Genomic DNA, 18352 nt, shown 5'->3' on the forward strand with positions numbered 1-18352 from the left:
ACTTATCTCTACTCTCATGTTACACAGATTTGTCTATGTGGTGTTTTCGTAACTAGTGAATTGTAATGTGGATGAATCACACAGCCAAAGAATGACTGCTCTCAGGAAATGACACATATTCCTGCATTGGTGACAAAAAGTTGTGACACATAAAGGGAAAGAATTTGTATGAAATTGTCAGGAAAATAACATCTTTTATTACAATACAGAACATTTATTTACCAGCATCTACATTGTGGACCGCAGCCTCTAGTGTAGAGGCTGTACACACCTTTATTTAAATGTGTGACGGAGGTTCAGTTCATATTTAGAGCCTCACTCAGATGTATCCGATTATGTCATTGCATATGATGGGCTGTCGGCTGCCTGTTTTCATGAGAGCAGTGAACTTGTGGAAGTCCGTGTCCAGTTGATGTAGGCCAGTGTGGGACTGGTGAAAGAAAGGTTTCAGAGCCTGGACTCCCACAGGACAGGACAGACGTTTGGGAGCATCTGCAGCCCTGCTGAGCCTTGATGGGTCTGCTGGCCTCTGCCTCAGCTCCACACCTTTAGATGCACCTGTCAGTCTCCTCCGCATGTTCACCAAGAGGTCTTTGGCAAGGCGGCGACCCGCACTGGGCTTTAGTTCTGCTGGTTCTGGACACTCAGGAAGGTCCATCCAGTTCTTTATTAAGTCAGCAAAGCTATTGTCCCCCAAAACCAGCGGCTGTCTGTTCCTGCTGCGGCTCAGCAGTGAAGTAGTCCAGTCCTCTTGATCACTGGCCTCAAACGAGGTCCAGCGCTCCAGGCAAGCGTCCGAGGTGGATTTGGGCCGGATACGACCAGATGCTCCCCTGTTTGTCCGCAGGCAAGCTGAAGAAGAGACTCGTACATTTCTGGTCCTCCTCAGCACCACGCCTTCATCCTGCCATGACGCCTCAGAGTAACCCGAGTCAAAGTCCAGACTCTTCTCGCTGCTCGGGGAGCCTTGTGCCAAGCGATTGTGCTCCTGCTCCATGTGCTCCTCCAGTGGGCTGACCAGGCAGCAGGCAGAGTCGTAGGTGCTGGCTTCACTGGCCTGAGAAACCCTGAGACGTGCGAGTCGCTCCTGCTGTGCTTTCTGTTTGCAGAGGCGCGTTACAGCAAAGGAGTTAACACACGGCTCACTCAGCGGCCTCGGCCTGCTTATCTGCTTCAGATCCTGCAGGGATCTCATCATGTACTGCATTTGGTCACGAAGGCAGTCGGCGGAGTCCCCCAGACACAACTGTACAACAAAGAAAGAGAATTAAATGCTGCACAACATCTACATCAAAGCTGCACTTTCAACAAAAAAACATAAAAGAAACAAGACAGAGTTGATTGTTGAATCAAACTAACTTACAAAACAGCCCATCATGTCCTGGCAGGTCTAGCTAAGGGTTGAACTGTGTTATTTACAGAATTGGGCCAATAAGATTTTTACCAGCTGAGATCACTCGGCTGTACGGCCATATAACAAGTCAGACATTCCTGACAAACCTCAGAGGAGCTTTATAGAGAAGATCTGGTGCAGAATGAGCCCAATTAGAGAAGAAAAACAAAGTTCAGAGAGCAGGATGCACATTTTACAGAGAAACTCTCACTGCTTCCTAAAGCTACAGAGGAAGTCTGGACAAAGTCGAGCTGAATCACGGAGGAGTTTGGGAGCACATATCCTCTGTGAACTCATCCAGACCACAGGATGTCACTGGACTGAAGGTTATTCTGAAGCCGGATATGATAACAACATTTTGGAATCACACAGGAGGTTAGGTGATAATTATGGGTCATGGCACCATCAAGCCTTGAGATCCTTCTTTCCACTGCTGGTCTACACAATTCAAATCTTTGTTGAATGAGACAAAAATTAGCTTTAATGTGGCTCTTAAAAAGTATTAAACCCTTATGTAAAGCTAGTAGCTTCTAATTGAATATTTGTGTTAAGCCTCCTATCCAGCTTGCAGGACTGAGGGACTCCACAGTGCAGCAATGTTATCACAGCTGTGGGTGCTGAACCATTTGGACCCTCTGGGAGACTAATCAGACATAGCGAGTCATCGCCAGAGTCGTTCTCGATGCTCTGTTCTCCTCAACTTGCTTCACACAACTCGGATCTGTGATTCACACACTTCTATGCATTCAGCAGAGAGGCCTGTTAAAGTAAACTGTGACCTAGACTATTAAAACAAATACCCAATCCATAAAAGTAAATCAAATGGTTCAAAAGGGAAGTTATAGACAAGGGTTGTTGTTCAAGACAAAATAAAATATGATTGAGTTGTTGGTGAAACTATTTCATTTACCTGGTTGTTGCAAACTTTACCTTGTGCATGAAACCTTTCAGCTATAACTCTATTTTAAAGTTTCCATCAGAATAAAACAACTCGTTAACTACATGCATAAAAACTCAAAATATAACCTACATAAAAACAAGAAGAAAAACTTACCATTGCTTTTGAATATCTTCAGAATTTCAAAATCCGGTAAATTCCCTAAGACTGAAACAAACAAACAACAGTATTAGAGCCATTTTCTTAACGATGGGCGTCATTCTTTGCTTCAGTATACTTCTTAAATCATGTCTCAGTTTAATAAAACTCACCTTTGCATTTGTATTAACACGTATTCCAATCAAGTGTGAAGTCTGATGCGTTATTTGTTCCCGCTGAGAGAAAGTTCTCCTCTGAAACACATGAAGTTTCTCAGCGTGTGGAGTTTGACGATGCTCCGTTTCTCTCTGTAGCAAATCATTGTGGAGCATTGCGAAGCCACAACCAATATAAAGTCACCCCAAACGAGACACCGCCTACTTTCTGTGCGGGTCCTCCTCCTGTAACCTCACCGGGCTGATGGGCTCCACATCTGGAGGTGCCGAGTTATTTTAGCCAACATATAAGCCATGGAACATAACAATAAGTAAGGTATATACTTTTATGATAAGCAATCAAAACCGCGTCAAAAGTTGTTAAATTACGCTAAATAATTTAGCAGAATTACAATACACAGTTGTAGATGAGAAGACTTCAATACTTTGCCTAAGAAGCCCTGCATGTGAACGGTTTAACTGAAGTTAGACCGACGTTTCTGGCGCCACCTTGTGGATTTTTGACGTCCGCGATTCCAATTCTAATAGTTCAGGCCTGAGCTGAAGCCTTTTCTCTTCTCTTTCTTTATTGAGCGTGTTGCGTGTTGGGTTTTGCGAGATTTCATTTGTAGATGAGCAAACTATTCAAAAATGCAACACCGTGTCTTGTTTGGGGTGCTGCTTGTATTTAATCAAGTGAAGAGGGGCCACATAAGCTACAGTCAGACATTTCTATTGTGATGTCATACAAATGCTTTCTCTTTCAAGCCATTTCCCAAACTGAATAGTCCAAATGTGCAGTGTTCTAAGCCTATTTCTACCATTAAAAATGAGTCAAGCATTAAGCACATGGACTTGGTTAGTGAATTGATATTTTTAAGGAGCGAGTATATGCAAGAGGTAAGATAGCCGGATTGGCTAAACTTAAAAGCCTCGTATCTCAGATAAGAATACTAAGGTCAGAAATTAGTGAATTACATGCAGAATGCCACAGTTCAAAATTTCACAGCCTCAAAATGCCACACAGTGAAAGCAGAGAAACACACAGAAGGCCAAAGAATAAACACACAACCAGACCCTCAGACAATTATGACGCAACGCAAAATCTGACCTAGAGGAGCATTAATGGTGGTTTACTTTGGATGATTGCTTGAACCAGGTAAAAGTATTAGTTTGCACTTGCCTATCATAGTTTATAAAATACACATTTACCCTTTGCCTTTATCAGTGCAATGTGTGGCCAGAAATATGTTTCAGACGAGAAAATATTAATCCCGACATGTGTTGTTTTGCAGATATCACAAGAATGAATCCAGATGCTGAGATCACATTTTAATGCAAAACGTAAAGAAGCCCACATCTGATGCGTCGAGGATTGTCACAAGAAATTTGAACGGAATATGACGGTGCAAGCAAGAAGCTTCCTTGTTTTTGTTATTTCTTCAGGTTAGTTCATTTGGAGCATTTAAGCAGTCCCACAGAGGACAGAGAGGCTGCAGATTTGGGGTCCATTCAAACCTCTGCCAGCTGAATTAACTGATAAGCTTTTCCTCTGCGACTGAGGGTGAGCTGCATTGTTTTCGGTTGGCCTGAAATCCTGCAGCCTCTCCGTTTTCCATGGCAGAAGTCCAGGCAAGAAAAAAAAAAACAATGCTGTTTTTGTGCGTTTTCTTTTTACACATAACACTGCAGAATAAAAGGTCATGTGACCAAACTTTTATTTACATTGAACAACTGAATGACGTATGCATTGTAATATTGAATAACTATCATCACTTATTTTTTTGTGAGCGTGTGTGTGCATGTGCGTGCGCGTGTGTGCGTGTGTGTGTGTGTGTGTGTGGTGCATCTTAAATCATGGGTTATGTGAACTGGAGTAGAAATAGCCCTAACTCACACTATAAAGACAGCATGTCTCTAAAGAACAAGAGTAAACAGATATCAAGGCACAAACAGATGTAAAAGACTCGGAATGAAACAAAAGAGTACAGAACAATTAATGTTAGCAACAATGATAACCACTGGAAAATCTCTGCCATATTTTAAAAGTGACACATATCCATTTATTGTTTTGTTTCTTGAAAAAAAGTTACGTAAGGAATGTTATTGAGTTTGTGAGGAGTACAGGCTAATCTACAGACGGTCATGCAGAACGATGCACTATAGTACAGCTCTGAATATTGATTCTGTGTAAACATTGTAAAAAAAAAAAAAACATGTCTCCTCTCTGTCCATTTTCATTCTCCATGCTTGTTTGTTTTCTTCTAAAAATAAGCTCTGTGCAGTCAAAAGTTTCAGAAAATGCCAATATTGGTTAACATAAGTGAATGTGATTCTTATAAAAAGTGTTTTTTTTGTTGTACTATACCTTCGTTATGAAGTTAAAAGCAAATGGAAAGGAAAAATAAAACCTTATTAAAATTAAAAACCAATTAAAAACAAATCAAGATAAATAGAGGCCTTAATATAAAAATTATTATACTTCAAATCAAATTACTTGAAACATTTAAACAAGTGGTCCTCACTCTGGTGCTTGAATGGAAATTAAGGATGAAAAACTGTTGAATTTAGCCATAATTTCATTTTCCATTTGGCATGCAGAGTAAATGGGCTATCATTATTACAGTTTTTACCCCTCCAACAGTCATTTTACCACTTCAGCCAGTTGGTTGATAATTTATGTTACAAATCTAATTTAGAAACCAGCAAATTAGGTGAGCACCACTGATTATTAATGCTTCTGGTCACATTAGGGCTCCTTGATGAAAGTTCTGCTTGGAGGCACTCAGTATAAAGAGCGTCACTGAAATACAGAAATACATACAGGTACATATTTAAAATAAAAACACAGACATTAAACAAAGAACACAATGGTTGCAAATCAGCGATTGTTGAAATCCGTTCAGGTTTCGCCTCTAGGAATCGAGTCTGTCATGGTTTTCATTATGAAAAGCAGTAATCATCACATGGCTGTTGCATTCTCTCATGCAGTCTCTGTGCGCCAGGCAGCATCCTGTAGGAAAAAGGGGGCAAAAAGGGGGAGAGACCCTTAGCTGGAACAGTCCAACAAGCTTTAGACAAATAAAATATGAACTCTTGTTGCGTACCTTTAGAAAAGACCACAGTCTTTCAGGTTGTTCTTGATGATGACGTCGGTGACAGCGTCGAAGACAAACTGCACGTTCTTGGTGTCGGTGGCACAGGTGAAGTGGGTGTAGATCTCCTTGGTGTCCTTTTTCTTGTTCAAGTCCTCGAACTTGGTCTGGATGTAACTTGCAGCCTCGTCAAACTTGTTGGCTCCTGGACAGCGAACACTAAGCTGAATAACATGTCTTTCACAAAGTTACTTCACTAACGGATCTGACACAGAATTGCAACTGCAGCCCTACAAATTCGAGTTAAATGAATTTGGAGGGAATTTAATACAGATTTTGAGAGAATCGAGAGAAACACTGCCACCTAGAGTCACTTAGACTATGACTACTGTATGTAGATAATTGGAAAATTGCTGCTGCTGGGTCCAATATGGTTATTTTCTCATGCAGATTTTTTTGGTGCATAATAAAAACATTGGTGACGCTGGATGAGAAACACATCACATGCAGCACAAACACTCCATTTGTTTTCACTTTTTCTTACCAGAGTTAAAAACTGAAAACAATGAGTCTTTGTTTTGTGCCTTGCGTGTACCTGTGTACTCCGGGAAGCAGATGGACAGAGGGCTGCGTGTGATCTTCTCCTCGAACAGATCCTTTTTGTTGAGGAAGAGGATGATGGAGGTCTCGGTGAACCACTTGTTGTTGCAGATGGAGTCAAACAGCTTCATGCTCTCGTGCATTCGGTTCTAGAAGGAGGCAGATTTATGTTCTCAACTCAGCCAAACCATTGACAAGCCGCCACCAGAGGACAGTCTTAATTAATCTTTATCATCATTATTATGCGCTAACCAAGATTCTTCTCAGCATCTTTCTGCCAAGTCATTCTTGGCAGCCAGTCAGAATCCATAATGCAGTTCAAGAAGCGTGTCAAAAGGTTTAAGTCACTTTTTTTTTTAGCACATAATTATGTTCTATTGGCCCGGTTGTAAACGGATCATTGCAGTCCAACGAGCCAATTCTGTCACCTGGAACTCGCTTTACTAAAGCCATAATAAGGAAGGATGTGCTGTGTTTAATGTATTGCAGCCATTTACAATCTAAACCCGCCCACACTGTAAAATGACAGATGGTAGGATGGATGGAACCAATCAAGCTCCATGGTCCATGCTTGTGCTGACACGCATGATGAGTAGGTGTTATCCTCACCATCTCTTCATCCTCAGCCAGCACCAGGTCGTAAGCACTCAGCGCCACACAGAAGATGATAGCCGTGACTCCTTCAAAACAGTGGATCCACTTCTTCCTCTCTGAACGTTGGCCTCCCACATCAAACATTCTGCAGAGACAATCAAAGGAAAGTGTGTGTTTGCGTGCGTTTCAGGAAAGGAGGTCACAGTGAAAGACAGTAAGGTGAAGCAATATCGGAGAGCAGATCACAGAAGGTATTTTGGGAATAACGACGGTAAAGAAGCAGCAGGAAGAAAGTTAGGGTGACATTTCATCCCTGGATGTACATTAAGTTTTCATGAGGTGGCTTTGAAAACAAAAGTGGCTTGGAGGAGGCCAGTTATCCATTAGAGATGTGATAAAAGAGGCTGCTGCAAAGCCCTGCATGATGGGTAATCTGAGCTCTGTGATCTAAGGTGTTTGTTAGCTTAGACTTCATACACCACATTCGTAATAACGGCTTTATGCTGCCATACCTTATAAATATGAGACTTGAAATCTCCAATCTGGTCGAGTGAGATTGCAGCTAAAGAAGCAAACTTGTGAGTCACAGCCAAGAGATGAGACTCTTAACTAGGTAACAGGGATTTATTATCCATTCCGGTTACAGCAAACATGACTGACTCATGAAAATCTTTTTTTTTTTGTTTGCCTTTATGTATTATTCAGGCTGCATGCTGAGGCTGTGACAGAAGGTAAATATCAGAGTTTATCAGGAAACAGATCACAGCTGAGTCATGGGGTCTTATTCTTCAGCCGGTTAAAACCTACACACGCTCAGCAATGCTTCCTCTGTCTAATGCCTTGACATGTTATGTGTTTATAGAACTGCACAGTTTATAAGTGGGAAGAAACATAACATAAAGTCAAAATAAGAAGACTGCCTGACCTTTGATTCACCTAGACATGAGATATTTAATGTGCTCATGTTAGACCTCTAGGTGATAAGGCAAATTTAGTTAAAAACAAAACCATCTATGTATTGCTGGATAAATGCACGCCTTTGACAATAGTAATACAAATAAAAGAAACATTAATTGAGAGTTTAACATTTAATTGCATTAGAACACATTCATATGTGAAATGAAGGCGTTTGCTGCTGCTTCCTGTCTGCATGTTTAAGACTCTCTGCTCATCAGTGTGAGAGGGACAGCAGCTTCCAGTCCTGTGTAGGAAGTTTGGTAAAGTGGTGACTCCTTTGAAACACTTTTTACATTTAGGTCACAGATTGCAAACTTGACTAAATCAACAGCTGGGAATTGATCATGCATCAGAAAAACACACACACACAGTACAGAGGCGTAACAGGTCAGCAAACAGCAGGATGACATCACCGCTCAGGTTACTCAGTGTCACATCCACCCCGCTGAGTGTGTGTGAATCACTCGACAGCAAAAAGCTGAAGCACGGAAACAAAAGGGAGGTGGGACGAGAGCGGCGAGGCTATTTCTGTCAATCTGGCAACGTGCCAGGATATAAACCTGTAAAAAGTGAGTCGGGGGCCGATGTTCAGACGCTCTTACTTGAAGTGCAGTTCCTTGAAAGTGAAGTGAGTCTCCACGATGCCGGTGGTCTTCACCCGAGTACGCAGCACATCCTGCTGGGAGGGGATGTAGTCTGACTTGGCTATCCTCTCCAGGTCATTCAGGTAGCTGAGAGAGAGAGGGAGAGACCGAGAGAGAGACAGAGACAGAGAGAGAGAGACAGAGAGAGACAGAGACCCCTTGTCACTGGTGCAATTATGATGCATTAACTTCTAAGCGGCCTCTGTTTTCCTTAACCCCCTTTATGACAACAATGAACTCTCGCAATTTGGTGACCCTGCCGCCCCGTCTGAGTCACACTGTGTTTTTCCGAGTCGCTGCACTCAGTTAGTCACAGCTGATTTTCCCTTGACAGCGTTTCATTACACAAAATGACTGTGTTAAATAAAGGTCTTTAAATTATTCAGTCGTTCTTACTGCAGTTTAATACGGTGCAGTGCAAATGTCCGTATCCACAGTTCTATACGTACCTACTGTATATCTATGAGTAATGCTGTGAGTACCATAACACTTCTATGGTTCTTCATATTCAGGTTGGTCTATGCAGCACAGATGCAGAGGAAGTCGCAGCTGCTCTTCCTCTCGGCTCCACTCCATCTTCCCCGTTTTTCCCGCTCTTTCTTTTCCTCTTCCTGCCTTTTCACGGCATCTCGATGAGGCGAGGAGAGGGGAAGCGTCCGTGTCTGACACAGTCCGCCCCACTTACAGTTGCATCATCATCATCCTTCGCCAAAGCTCAGCTGGGAGTTTAGCGCCCCTGCCAGCCTTACGTCTACAGATTCATACTTTTCAGGTCGGTGCAATAATAATGATTAATAAGCAGATAATCAGATGCCTCATCATCTTAATCTTACTTTAAGGAGAACACTGATTTGATTGTGTAATCGCAAACACAATGCCTCATTTCTCTTCAAGGTCTACTTTTGGTGAGGGCAGATGCAGTTTTGGCTCTTAATTTCCATATCCTGCATGAAAGCAACTACTCTGCACTCTTCTTATTGGGTAATATTTCAGAGCAAACCCCGGGAGATACAACTAATCAGTAAATGGAGGATATTGAGCTGATCAATCATGACACGATGCAACAGTGCAGCAAACATCGAGGCAGGCTTGTCACAAATATTTAAGCACTCTGATGAAAGCCAATATGACAGGTGAACTCCCACTAACAGCACAGCCAACATCTTGAGTTATTTTATATTCTTATTAAAAACAATATGAAAATACATTCGGTGAGTTGGGAAACCGTATACGATTCGGATCTTTTTCTAATTTGAATGATAAATAGGTTTGCAGGATGAGAACATGCTCTCTTAGTGGGCCACATTTCCATATATAGTGGCGAAACACAGCGTCAGGCGTGCGCAGGGGGGAAGATTGCATATTGATTGATGCGCGAGCAGAAGTGGATGTAAGGAGGGAGCTAATAATGACCGGATGAACTTTTCACCTGTCAGCAAAATATGGAAAATCACAGAATTTAATTTATTTTGAGATCAGGGGATAGAGAGAATTATTTCTGGAAGAGCACAAGAAGAAAAACACAGAAACAATAACATTTGAGTGGCATCACAATACAAGATACACACAGAAACACACACACACACACACACACACACAGTCTCTCACTCACTATGCTGCCGAGTCGTTGAGTTGATATTCCCGTGACCGTGCAAAGCAGCTTTGTATGCCGCGGTCGGCCCACAGTCGCCGGATGACGTTGGCCAAGTCGTCGGGCAGGATGCCTTGCTCCTCAGCAGCTGCAGACAGGGCAAACAGCTGGCGGGCGTCATCCTGCAGGGGGCGATACAGACACAGGACAGGGTTTGAAAAGTCCTAATGAGCCCAACCGCCTCAACAAACAAAATTCAACACCGCTGCCCAGGACGTGGGATGGAAGCACATCATCGGCGTGCACGATGGGGTTTGGTGTTTATTTCACATTTAAATAAATAACAGCAAGGAGAATAAAAGGACTACATGAAACAATACACACATGGACTTTGCACCATTCCACAATTTGGATGCAACACAAACGCCACCTGTCAATGCATCAACAGCCACTTAATTATGGCAAAACACAACATGTTTTGGTAGTTTCATCCTCTTCAATGACACCAACAGAATTTGTGCGTTTGATATCTGTCGTTAGTCATCGACAATTGAGCAAACAATGGTGCAATGAATCATACATAAGCCTGAGTGGCAATGACACAGCGTATAAAACATGACTGATCAATATGCAGAATCCATTAGTGTCTCTGAATATTTCAATACGTAATGATGAACAAATTCAGATTTATACATGTATAGGAAGCTTATGACAGTAGCAATCTAATATGATATCACTTATGATGGCACGGACACACTCATGTGGGCTGAGCATGTGTGAGATAAATCACGGGAATCCAGGGAGCAGCATGCAGTTTGTTTGTTTGACACTAATAAAGTTCAAAATGTTCTGATTTATTAGAAATGTGATATGATAAAGAGTAATGATTAGTCGGAGATGATCTGCTTGAAGATGCCCTTGTGCCTGTCAGTATCCAAGATGAAAGGTGTGTTCAGTTACCATATAAACTCCCTGGACTGCAGAGCAAACAAACATCCACATTTGTATTCAGCGAGTAGCTGCGTGCAAGAAACGGCCAAATGAAGTGAGGTTTATTCCCGACTACAAATAATGAATAAAATGAAAATTGACAGATCGATATCAGCCAGAGTTACAGGCCGGGGCTACAGGCAGGATAGGATTATGAGTTTTCAGTCCCTGCCTCAGCCCAGGAGGTTAGGTTTTTGCAGGGGCTTTAATAAAATAGTGAGTCTTGGGCCAAGATTCAGGGAGATCCAGATCTGGATGCAGATACAGGATACAGGCGCTTTTGTTCCTTGGAGACAGGATCATCTTTCTCTGACATGTTTCTTAGTTTCTTCTAAACTAATACACCAACCTTAATGGTCCCATGATCAACTTTGAAGGGTGACATATGTTTTAATGGGTGCTACAAATAGGCACCTCCCACCCACTTGTTCAGCCTTGATGGCGGTTTGAGTTCTCCCGGGTGCTCTCTGCTTATTAAAAGAAATCCGTCACTTACTTACTTTTTTGTCGATTTCAGCAGAAGTGCTTTTTTGGCAGTGACCTCACATCCAACCCATATTTTTAATGGATTGTGTTCAGCCAATTGATGATCATTCACCCTGTGCGGTTCCTTCATAGCAGAACTTCATTTAAGGTCCAGTGGTTTGTGTTGTGAAGCAGTGCTGTGTGAGTTTGACTGGTGAGCTCACACACACACACACACACACACACACACACACACACACACACACACACACACACACACACCGATAAAAGGGAGTCGTTTGTGAGCTGGGCTGCTGGATGATGTGATTTATACTGCAGTGGGTCTCGGGGGTATCGACTGTGATCCATTCGTTTCAACTCTCTTTTTTTTATTGCGCTGGTGTTTTTGCTCCCTCAGCCAAAGTGAATCGACAGCCTCAGCGTCTATACGTTTTGTTCCTGTGAGTGTGATTGTGTCTGTTGGTATGTATGCATGCATGGTACAGCAGATGGTGCTGTGTGAATGTCTGATCAGGCAAGCAGGCTAATTACCATGTGTGGGAGTCAGTGACAGCATCCTCACGTACAAACACAGCCATTTGACAGATCTTTTGGTAGAGGGAGAAAAGCTGTCTCTTCTTCCTAATATCCTTAATCCCTCTATTACAGCTTCTGGAGCAAAACACACAGGTTGGCTACACTAAAAACAACAGTGACAAACACGGCTCCGCATGGATGAGCTCACGCCGATGCAGTGACAGCTCGGTCGTGTGCTGCAGCAGATTGGTTCTCTGTTTTAAGCTCTGCTGGTGATGTTAGTGAGGCCAAGGGTGTGTTCAAGTTTATTGTCTATGGGCTTTAAACGCCTGTACATGTGTGTTTAGGGCCGCGACTAACGCTGAAGCAATATGTACAGTCACATGACTCCTATGTGGCCAGAGGAGTCACATGGTGTGAACCGCTGTGTTGACACGCACATTAAATCTCATCATACGCCCATTACACAGTTAACCGATGTTTTCCAAATGTAAACAAAGTACTTGGATGGAAATCTGCATAAATCGATTTACTCAAGCATGTCAGCCATCATTTGTGTTATGATAGATCAGAGCATTTATTCGATGACCAATGGAACCGAATATATTCTCTGTATTAATGAAATTTTTGATTTAATTACAACACAGACAAAAATCAATTTCAAGACCAAGTAATCAGTCCCCATGAACAACTCATTCTGTCTTGATTGGGTAATTATTAACAAACCAATCATTCCTGTGTTCTATATTCCTAATAAGAGGCAGAATGAGTTTAGTTTCGACACAGAAAGGAGGAATAAACTCGTAACTAGTATTTTACAATTTCAAAAATGAGGTGAGGAGGTGACCACCGGTAAAGACTCATGTATGAAGAGGGAGCTGGCTTGGGTCGGTGCTGAGGCTGTAGAAAGCCTCCTACTGAACCTGTGACCTGAATAAATCTGATCCCCAATAGAGGGGCTGAAGTGCAGTCAATGTCACTATGAGGAGGGAGCAGATCAAAGGTGGCGAGAGTGTACGGCGGTTAGACAAAGACAGTTCCCTCGTAGTTTAGACGGACAGATTGATCACTTATTACGATGCGCTCCGGCTGCTTCTACACACAATGAGTTCAGCCCAGATGAAAGGATGTGGACAAGTAAACGCAGGAAACCCCTGTTATTGACTGAGCAGAGGCGCAAAGACGGATTGGAAAGGAAGTAGGACTAAGTTTGGTTGATTTGAGTCTAGCACAACTGTAAGACACTTCTGATCCTGTTTGATCCCGATCTAGCTGCATTTAGAAAAGAAACACACACATTATCATGAGTATAACGTACTAAACTCATCCTCAGTGTGACATTATTTCAACATTTTCAAATACAGATAAATCAATTTCAAGGATTTGCTACCCATCAGTGTCAGTATCTCAGAACAAGACAGATGAGGGCAGATCATTGCAGCGCTGGAATCAATTGGCTCGATCGTCTTGCAAAGATGGAAACATTGTGACGATTCATCTGCTCACCAATATGAGAGGTTTTAGTGTCTTGTGGTTTTATCTGTTAGGCTTTATGTGATTAACATCTTGCTCTGCTTGTGCTGGACTCATCCTCACACCATCAAAGAAGGTTTTAGGGAGGATTTAAACACCTGACAACACATTTCAGAGAGCACTTACAAGTGTGAAGATGTATAAAGGCAAGTCATGCTAGAAATACAGAGTGAAGATCGCTCACTCTCTCTATGTGTGTGTGTGTGTGTGTGTGTGTGTGTGTGTGTGTGTGTGTGTGTGTGTGTGTGTGTGTGTGTGTGTGTGTGTGTGTGTGTGTGTGTGTGTGTGTGTGTGTGTGTGTCTTTTACCGCTCTGGTGGGGTTGCTGTAGTCTATCTTGAGACTGGCCATGGCTTTGACAATGGCCATGATGGACTGGATGGTGTTGCTGTAAACCACTGCTCGGTACTGCTTGCATTCGTCTTCTGAGTACCCGTCTTCATGGATGATCCTGAGGAAGCCATGACAAAACAAATGAAATATTGCCTGGAGTGTGTACGAACACACACACACACCCACACCTCTTCAACATGCATTGATGCACATGAACAGCAACATTTACAATTATTTCCTTATGTTTTACACCGGATGCGTGTAGCTGGATGTTGGGTTGGTTGGTTACATCATTTTTCGTCGCAGTCTGATTCTCTGCATGACTGTGTTAATAACCAGGCTTCAAAAAGCGAAAGACTGTTCCCGCTCCAAGCTCATAAAAAATGGATTCAATGCCTGACTAGCCTAGAGGAATGTGAATAATTAAGCCATTTAGGGTGTGTGTGTGTATGTATGTGTTTCCTGATTGGTGCACAAACTAGTCACACTGTACTTGTGCTGTAAGCAACAAACCAGAATGGGAAAACTCTTGCTTATGAACCATTGAAAGAGTAAATGACGAAATATTGTAATTGATCTGTTACACGGGTAATACTAAACTATTCAGCTAACATCTGATTGGATTCCTAATGGTGAGTGTGTGATCCTCTGAGTCATACACTGCGGGTAAGATAAGTGGAAATATGACGAGATAAAGAAAGAAGAGAGTGTGAACCTGTGCGACTTACTTCATCTGCTTTACGATGGTGCTCTTCCCAGACTCCCCAGCACCTGTTGGAGCAATGAAACATTCAGGTTAAAAAAAGAAAGCAGCAAGTCGGGAGGTCATCTGTGTGTGTGTGTGTGTGTGAGAACGGTGAAAAGATTAATGTTGAATTTATGAGGATTTGGATGTTTCTGCTTTGAAAACGACAAAGAGAGAGTGACCGTGCGATGGCCTCACACTAACCTTGCACTTTGTCCCCTGGGTGTGCTTATGTTTCTGTTTTTTTGGCGGACGCGATTTACAGATACTGTGATAACATGATAGACTCCCATATGCGAGTTTGTTTTCCTTTCTAATACATTAAAGATCAAGCGGGGGAGATAAATTATTTCATGGTACGACTTCATGGAAGCACAACATGTTCCAATTCATGTTGTGTTTCTAAGGCGAAGCGATTGGAGGGTCGAGCTCGCCGTCCCCTCGGAATCTATACTTTCAGTCTTATCTCAATACACTTGAGTATTTTGAAAATGCTCCTCGTTCATGTTCAAGGACGATAATGGTTAAGATGATCTTTCACAGTTGCCTGCCAGAGAGTACCTTTTCAACTGTGTTTGATTTTCCTGCCAATTCACTTCTCACAACAATGGAGCCACAGTGAGAAATGATAAATGATGACAGAAACAGATAAACAACCGCAAGAAGGTTTCACGTCTCTGCAGGCTGATAGTTTGACAGTGTGTATTTAGCTTTTGTTAAAAGGTGTGAAATCATTTTAGCACAAGACCCTCTTAAGAGAAATCACCAAGAGAAAAACTTCATATCCATGCATTCCTCACTCGTGCATTAGAGAGTCACACTGGAAAGCTGGGATTATTTGTGTCATTGTTTCATTTAGCTTGAATCTCTGCTCGTCTTCCTCGCTCCTTCATCATTCAAGTAGTTTTTTTCATACTCCATTCTTCATAAATTGTCGATAATATTGGCATAAGTGTTCACAGGAACATTAGGCTCTGCGTGATGTGACTCATTACACAGTACAGATGAGATTTCACAGCCTGCTTGGTCTCGCTGCGTTTATCTCATTTTATTTCTGACTGTTTGGACGTTGGCACCCCAGCACCCTTCATGCTGACACACATTAGCCCCGGCCCCGAGTCTGATAGAGCGTGTCGAAGAGGCGCACCCACCCACACACCCACACCCCAAACGCTGTCAACACCAATCATATTCATGCACGCATCTGGTGCTTTTCAGAGTGTAAAAGCAGCGTGAGGGGCGGCGAGTGCTGATGAGGCTTCGCTCACGTCAGGCTGACACACACACACACACACACACACACACACACACACACACACACACACACACACACACACACACACACACACACACACACACACACACACACACACAACGTTCTGAAAGATGTTTGAAGCTGAAATGTTACAGCTAAATCGTGATGAGATTAGAAACCAGGCTGCTGCTTTTCTTTCTTCCCCTAACCTGCGTTCTACTTCCATCTGGGACATCAATGTTTACCTCAGTGAGATAAACAAGAATAAACAATACGAATACAGAATCAGCTTTAGAAGCACTTGTACAGATGGATTGTATAGGTCGATGGGGACTTGTGGAAGATTATAATCTCTCTGTGGATACACTCTGTATGAGGGTCACCTTCCTGACTCCAGATTAAAACTCTCCTATTAATACTTCAAACCTAAAGGGAGGTGAGCAGGAAAAAAGAAGAACACAGCCTCTCCTCCATCTCTGAACTCCAAATGTTTTACTGGAAATGGCGGGGACAGTTTGGTTTTTACAAATTTTGATTATAGCAGATCAGCTTATCACCGTGGCCAGAGGACAGTAAGACAGCCACATAATATTTATGTGCAGGTTTGAGTCAACCGTAAATAAATGGTCCAATCTGTGCGTATAAAAGACAAACGATGACCCAAAACAAAAATAAGAAAACAAGAGAACCCTTTCCGTACCTTAAGGGATTGTGTGTAGAGCTACCATGGGACAGTGACAGTGATCTACCTTGTTGTTATAGCGCCACCATCAAGGATTTGGGAAATTTTGCACAGACAGTTGGCCACCAAACTGCGACCTCGTCACTCAGGCAGGCTGTTGACACTGAAAGCCTAATCAGCAGGGCTCACAGAGCTGCTGCACAGTATTGCTCTGTTACCACACAGCAGGATATTAACACAATTTTATGGGCCGATAAAAAAACGAATGCATGTATAATTGATTTCAACAAGGTCTCTCGTGTGGAGCTGAAATGTTTGCATAAGTGCATAAAAGATGAATGCGCCCAGCAGAGGACCTTCTAACAGAAACAGACTTGTATCTCGGCGTTACACGCAGCCTCTGGCCTCCAGGGGGGGCTGAAGTGATTGGACGCGTTACAAAGACGCCTCTGTGTGCTGCGCTGGCACGGGCCGCAAACTCTTTCTATTCAGTGTCATTTCGGTCATTAGAGCAGAACTCCCGTACAGACCAGGAGTCAGTTTCTGTTGATGAGGAGAGGAGGCCACCCCCAGCTGCTTCTTTAACCCCTTACTCCCCGCGCAGGCACTGCCAGGCTGATCTTTTTTTAAAAGGGGCTTGACGCACCGAGCCAAAGGTCAGCACTTGCTTGTAGTGTGTCCAGCTTAGTTGGCCATGCTGTCACCCTGATTTTGAGTCTTTAGTCTACTGCAATCAAAATAACATGGCAAAATATGGAGTAAGTCGTATTCGTGGAAGGACTTTATAGGATTCTGCTGTTGCTAAATCCGCTTTGGAGAGGTAGGAGGTGAGGAAAGGCTCGACTTCCACAGAATGCACACACATACACGGGAGCCATAGTCAATCATCCGTCACTTGGCTCTCCTACATGCGAGCCACTCTGAAGGGCACAATCTGTGTCAGGCATTGTGCTGGTGGCCTTCTCTCTCACATGATTTCTGACGATGAGGAGGATGATGATGATGGGTCAAGGAAGGAGGTAATAACCGTACCTTCCCTTTGGGTGAGGAGCGACACAGCGGCAGTCATCCATCAGAAACACAAAAGAGCTCCAACCAACTCATCATGTAGCACAGAGCAGGATGGATATTAGCGGATGAGAGAGAAAGTCATTTGTACTGGCGAGAGGACAAAAAAGAGGAAGGAGGCCTTGGGAGTGCAAGATGGATGACATGGGCGAGAGCGACAGCTTGAGCCAGAGACGAATATGGAGGATGGGAGAAGAGAGAAGAGTTGGGATGAAGACAATCAGAAGTGTCTGAAATTCCTGAATGGCGCCGACTTTGTAGAAGAATACAAGGTTCAGCAAATAGAACTAGAACCTGCCCGACAAAATGACCCAATTAATATAATTACTTCCAAAGAACCTTTTCTAAATACGGCACTGAAACCAGAATAAGTGTGTGGCTTTTAAAGGCTGCTTAGTTAACGTCATTAGTCAACTCATTTCTGGCTTGTGAATCTGAGATTTCTCAACAAGAAAAGTTGGGCCTTATCCAGACTCAAACAACACACACACACACACACACACACACACAAACAATACAATGACGACACATTGCACTGCAGATGTGATTAAGCTGGGACGAAAGAGGAACTTCAAGGTACTTCAAACTAACGACAGATGGTGAAACAACTGCCTGATTAACCAAATCGGTCGATCAACAGAACATTAATCTGACAATTTTGGAAGGAATGCCAAACAGAC

At 42.9% G+C, this 18352-nt stretch overlaps 2 protein-coding genes across 2 annotated transcripts in view; both read right to left on the reverse strand.

Annotated features, from left to right (window-relative positions):
- Window positions 1-174: 174 nt before the first annotated feature.
- On the reverse strand, window positions 175-2743 carry LOC142991217 (PAK4-inhibitor inka2-like). The gene is made up of 3 exons (XM_076141266.1): window positions 2603-2743; window positions 2448-2498; window positions 175-1246 (listed from the first exon to the last, which is right to left on the reverse strand). The coding sequence occupies exons 2-3, from the start codon at window positions 2448-2450 to the stop codon at window positions 320-322; spliced, it is 930 nt and encodes a 309-aa protein (XP_075997381.1). The 5' UTR covers window positions 2451-2498; window positions 2603-2743; the 3' UTR covers window positions 175-319.
- A 1638-nt stretch (window positions 2744-4381) lies between these two features.
- The window catches only part of gnai2b (guanine nucleotide binding protein (G protein), alpha inhibiting activity polypeptide 2b), a 30875-nt gene continuing 16904 nt past the window's right edge, over window positions 4382-18352 (reverse strand). The window contains exons 2-9 of the mRNA XM_076141265.1: window positions 14651-14693; window positions 13899-14040; window positions 10087-10247; window positions 8433-8561; window positions 6889-7018; window positions 6275-6428; window positions 5692-5884; window positions 4382-5597 (exon numbers count right to left, since the gene is read on the reverse strand). Of these exons, the coding sequence (XP_075997380.1) occupies window positions 5694-5884; window positions 6275-6428; window positions 6889-7018; window positions 8433-8561; window positions 10087-10247; window positions 13899-14040; window positions 14651-14693 (950 nt within the window). The 3' untranslated portion in view covers window positions 4382-5597; window positions 5692-5693. The remainder of the gene's footprint in view (window positions 5598-5691; window positions 5885-6274; window positions 6429-6888; window positions 7019-8432; window positions 8562-10086; window positions 10248-13898; window positions 14041-14650; window positions 14694-18352) is intronic.

This window comes from Genypterus blacodes, unplaced genomic scaffold (assembly GCF_046128005.1).
Source record: "Genypterus blacodes isolate CSIRO-AG114 ecotype Tasmania unplaced genomic scaffold, CSIRO-AGI_Gbla_v1 ptg000017l_1, whole genome shotgun sequence".
NCBI classification, from domain to species: Eukaryota; Metazoa; Chordata; class Actinopteri; order Ophidiiformes; family Ophidiidae; genus Genypterus; species Genypterus blacodes.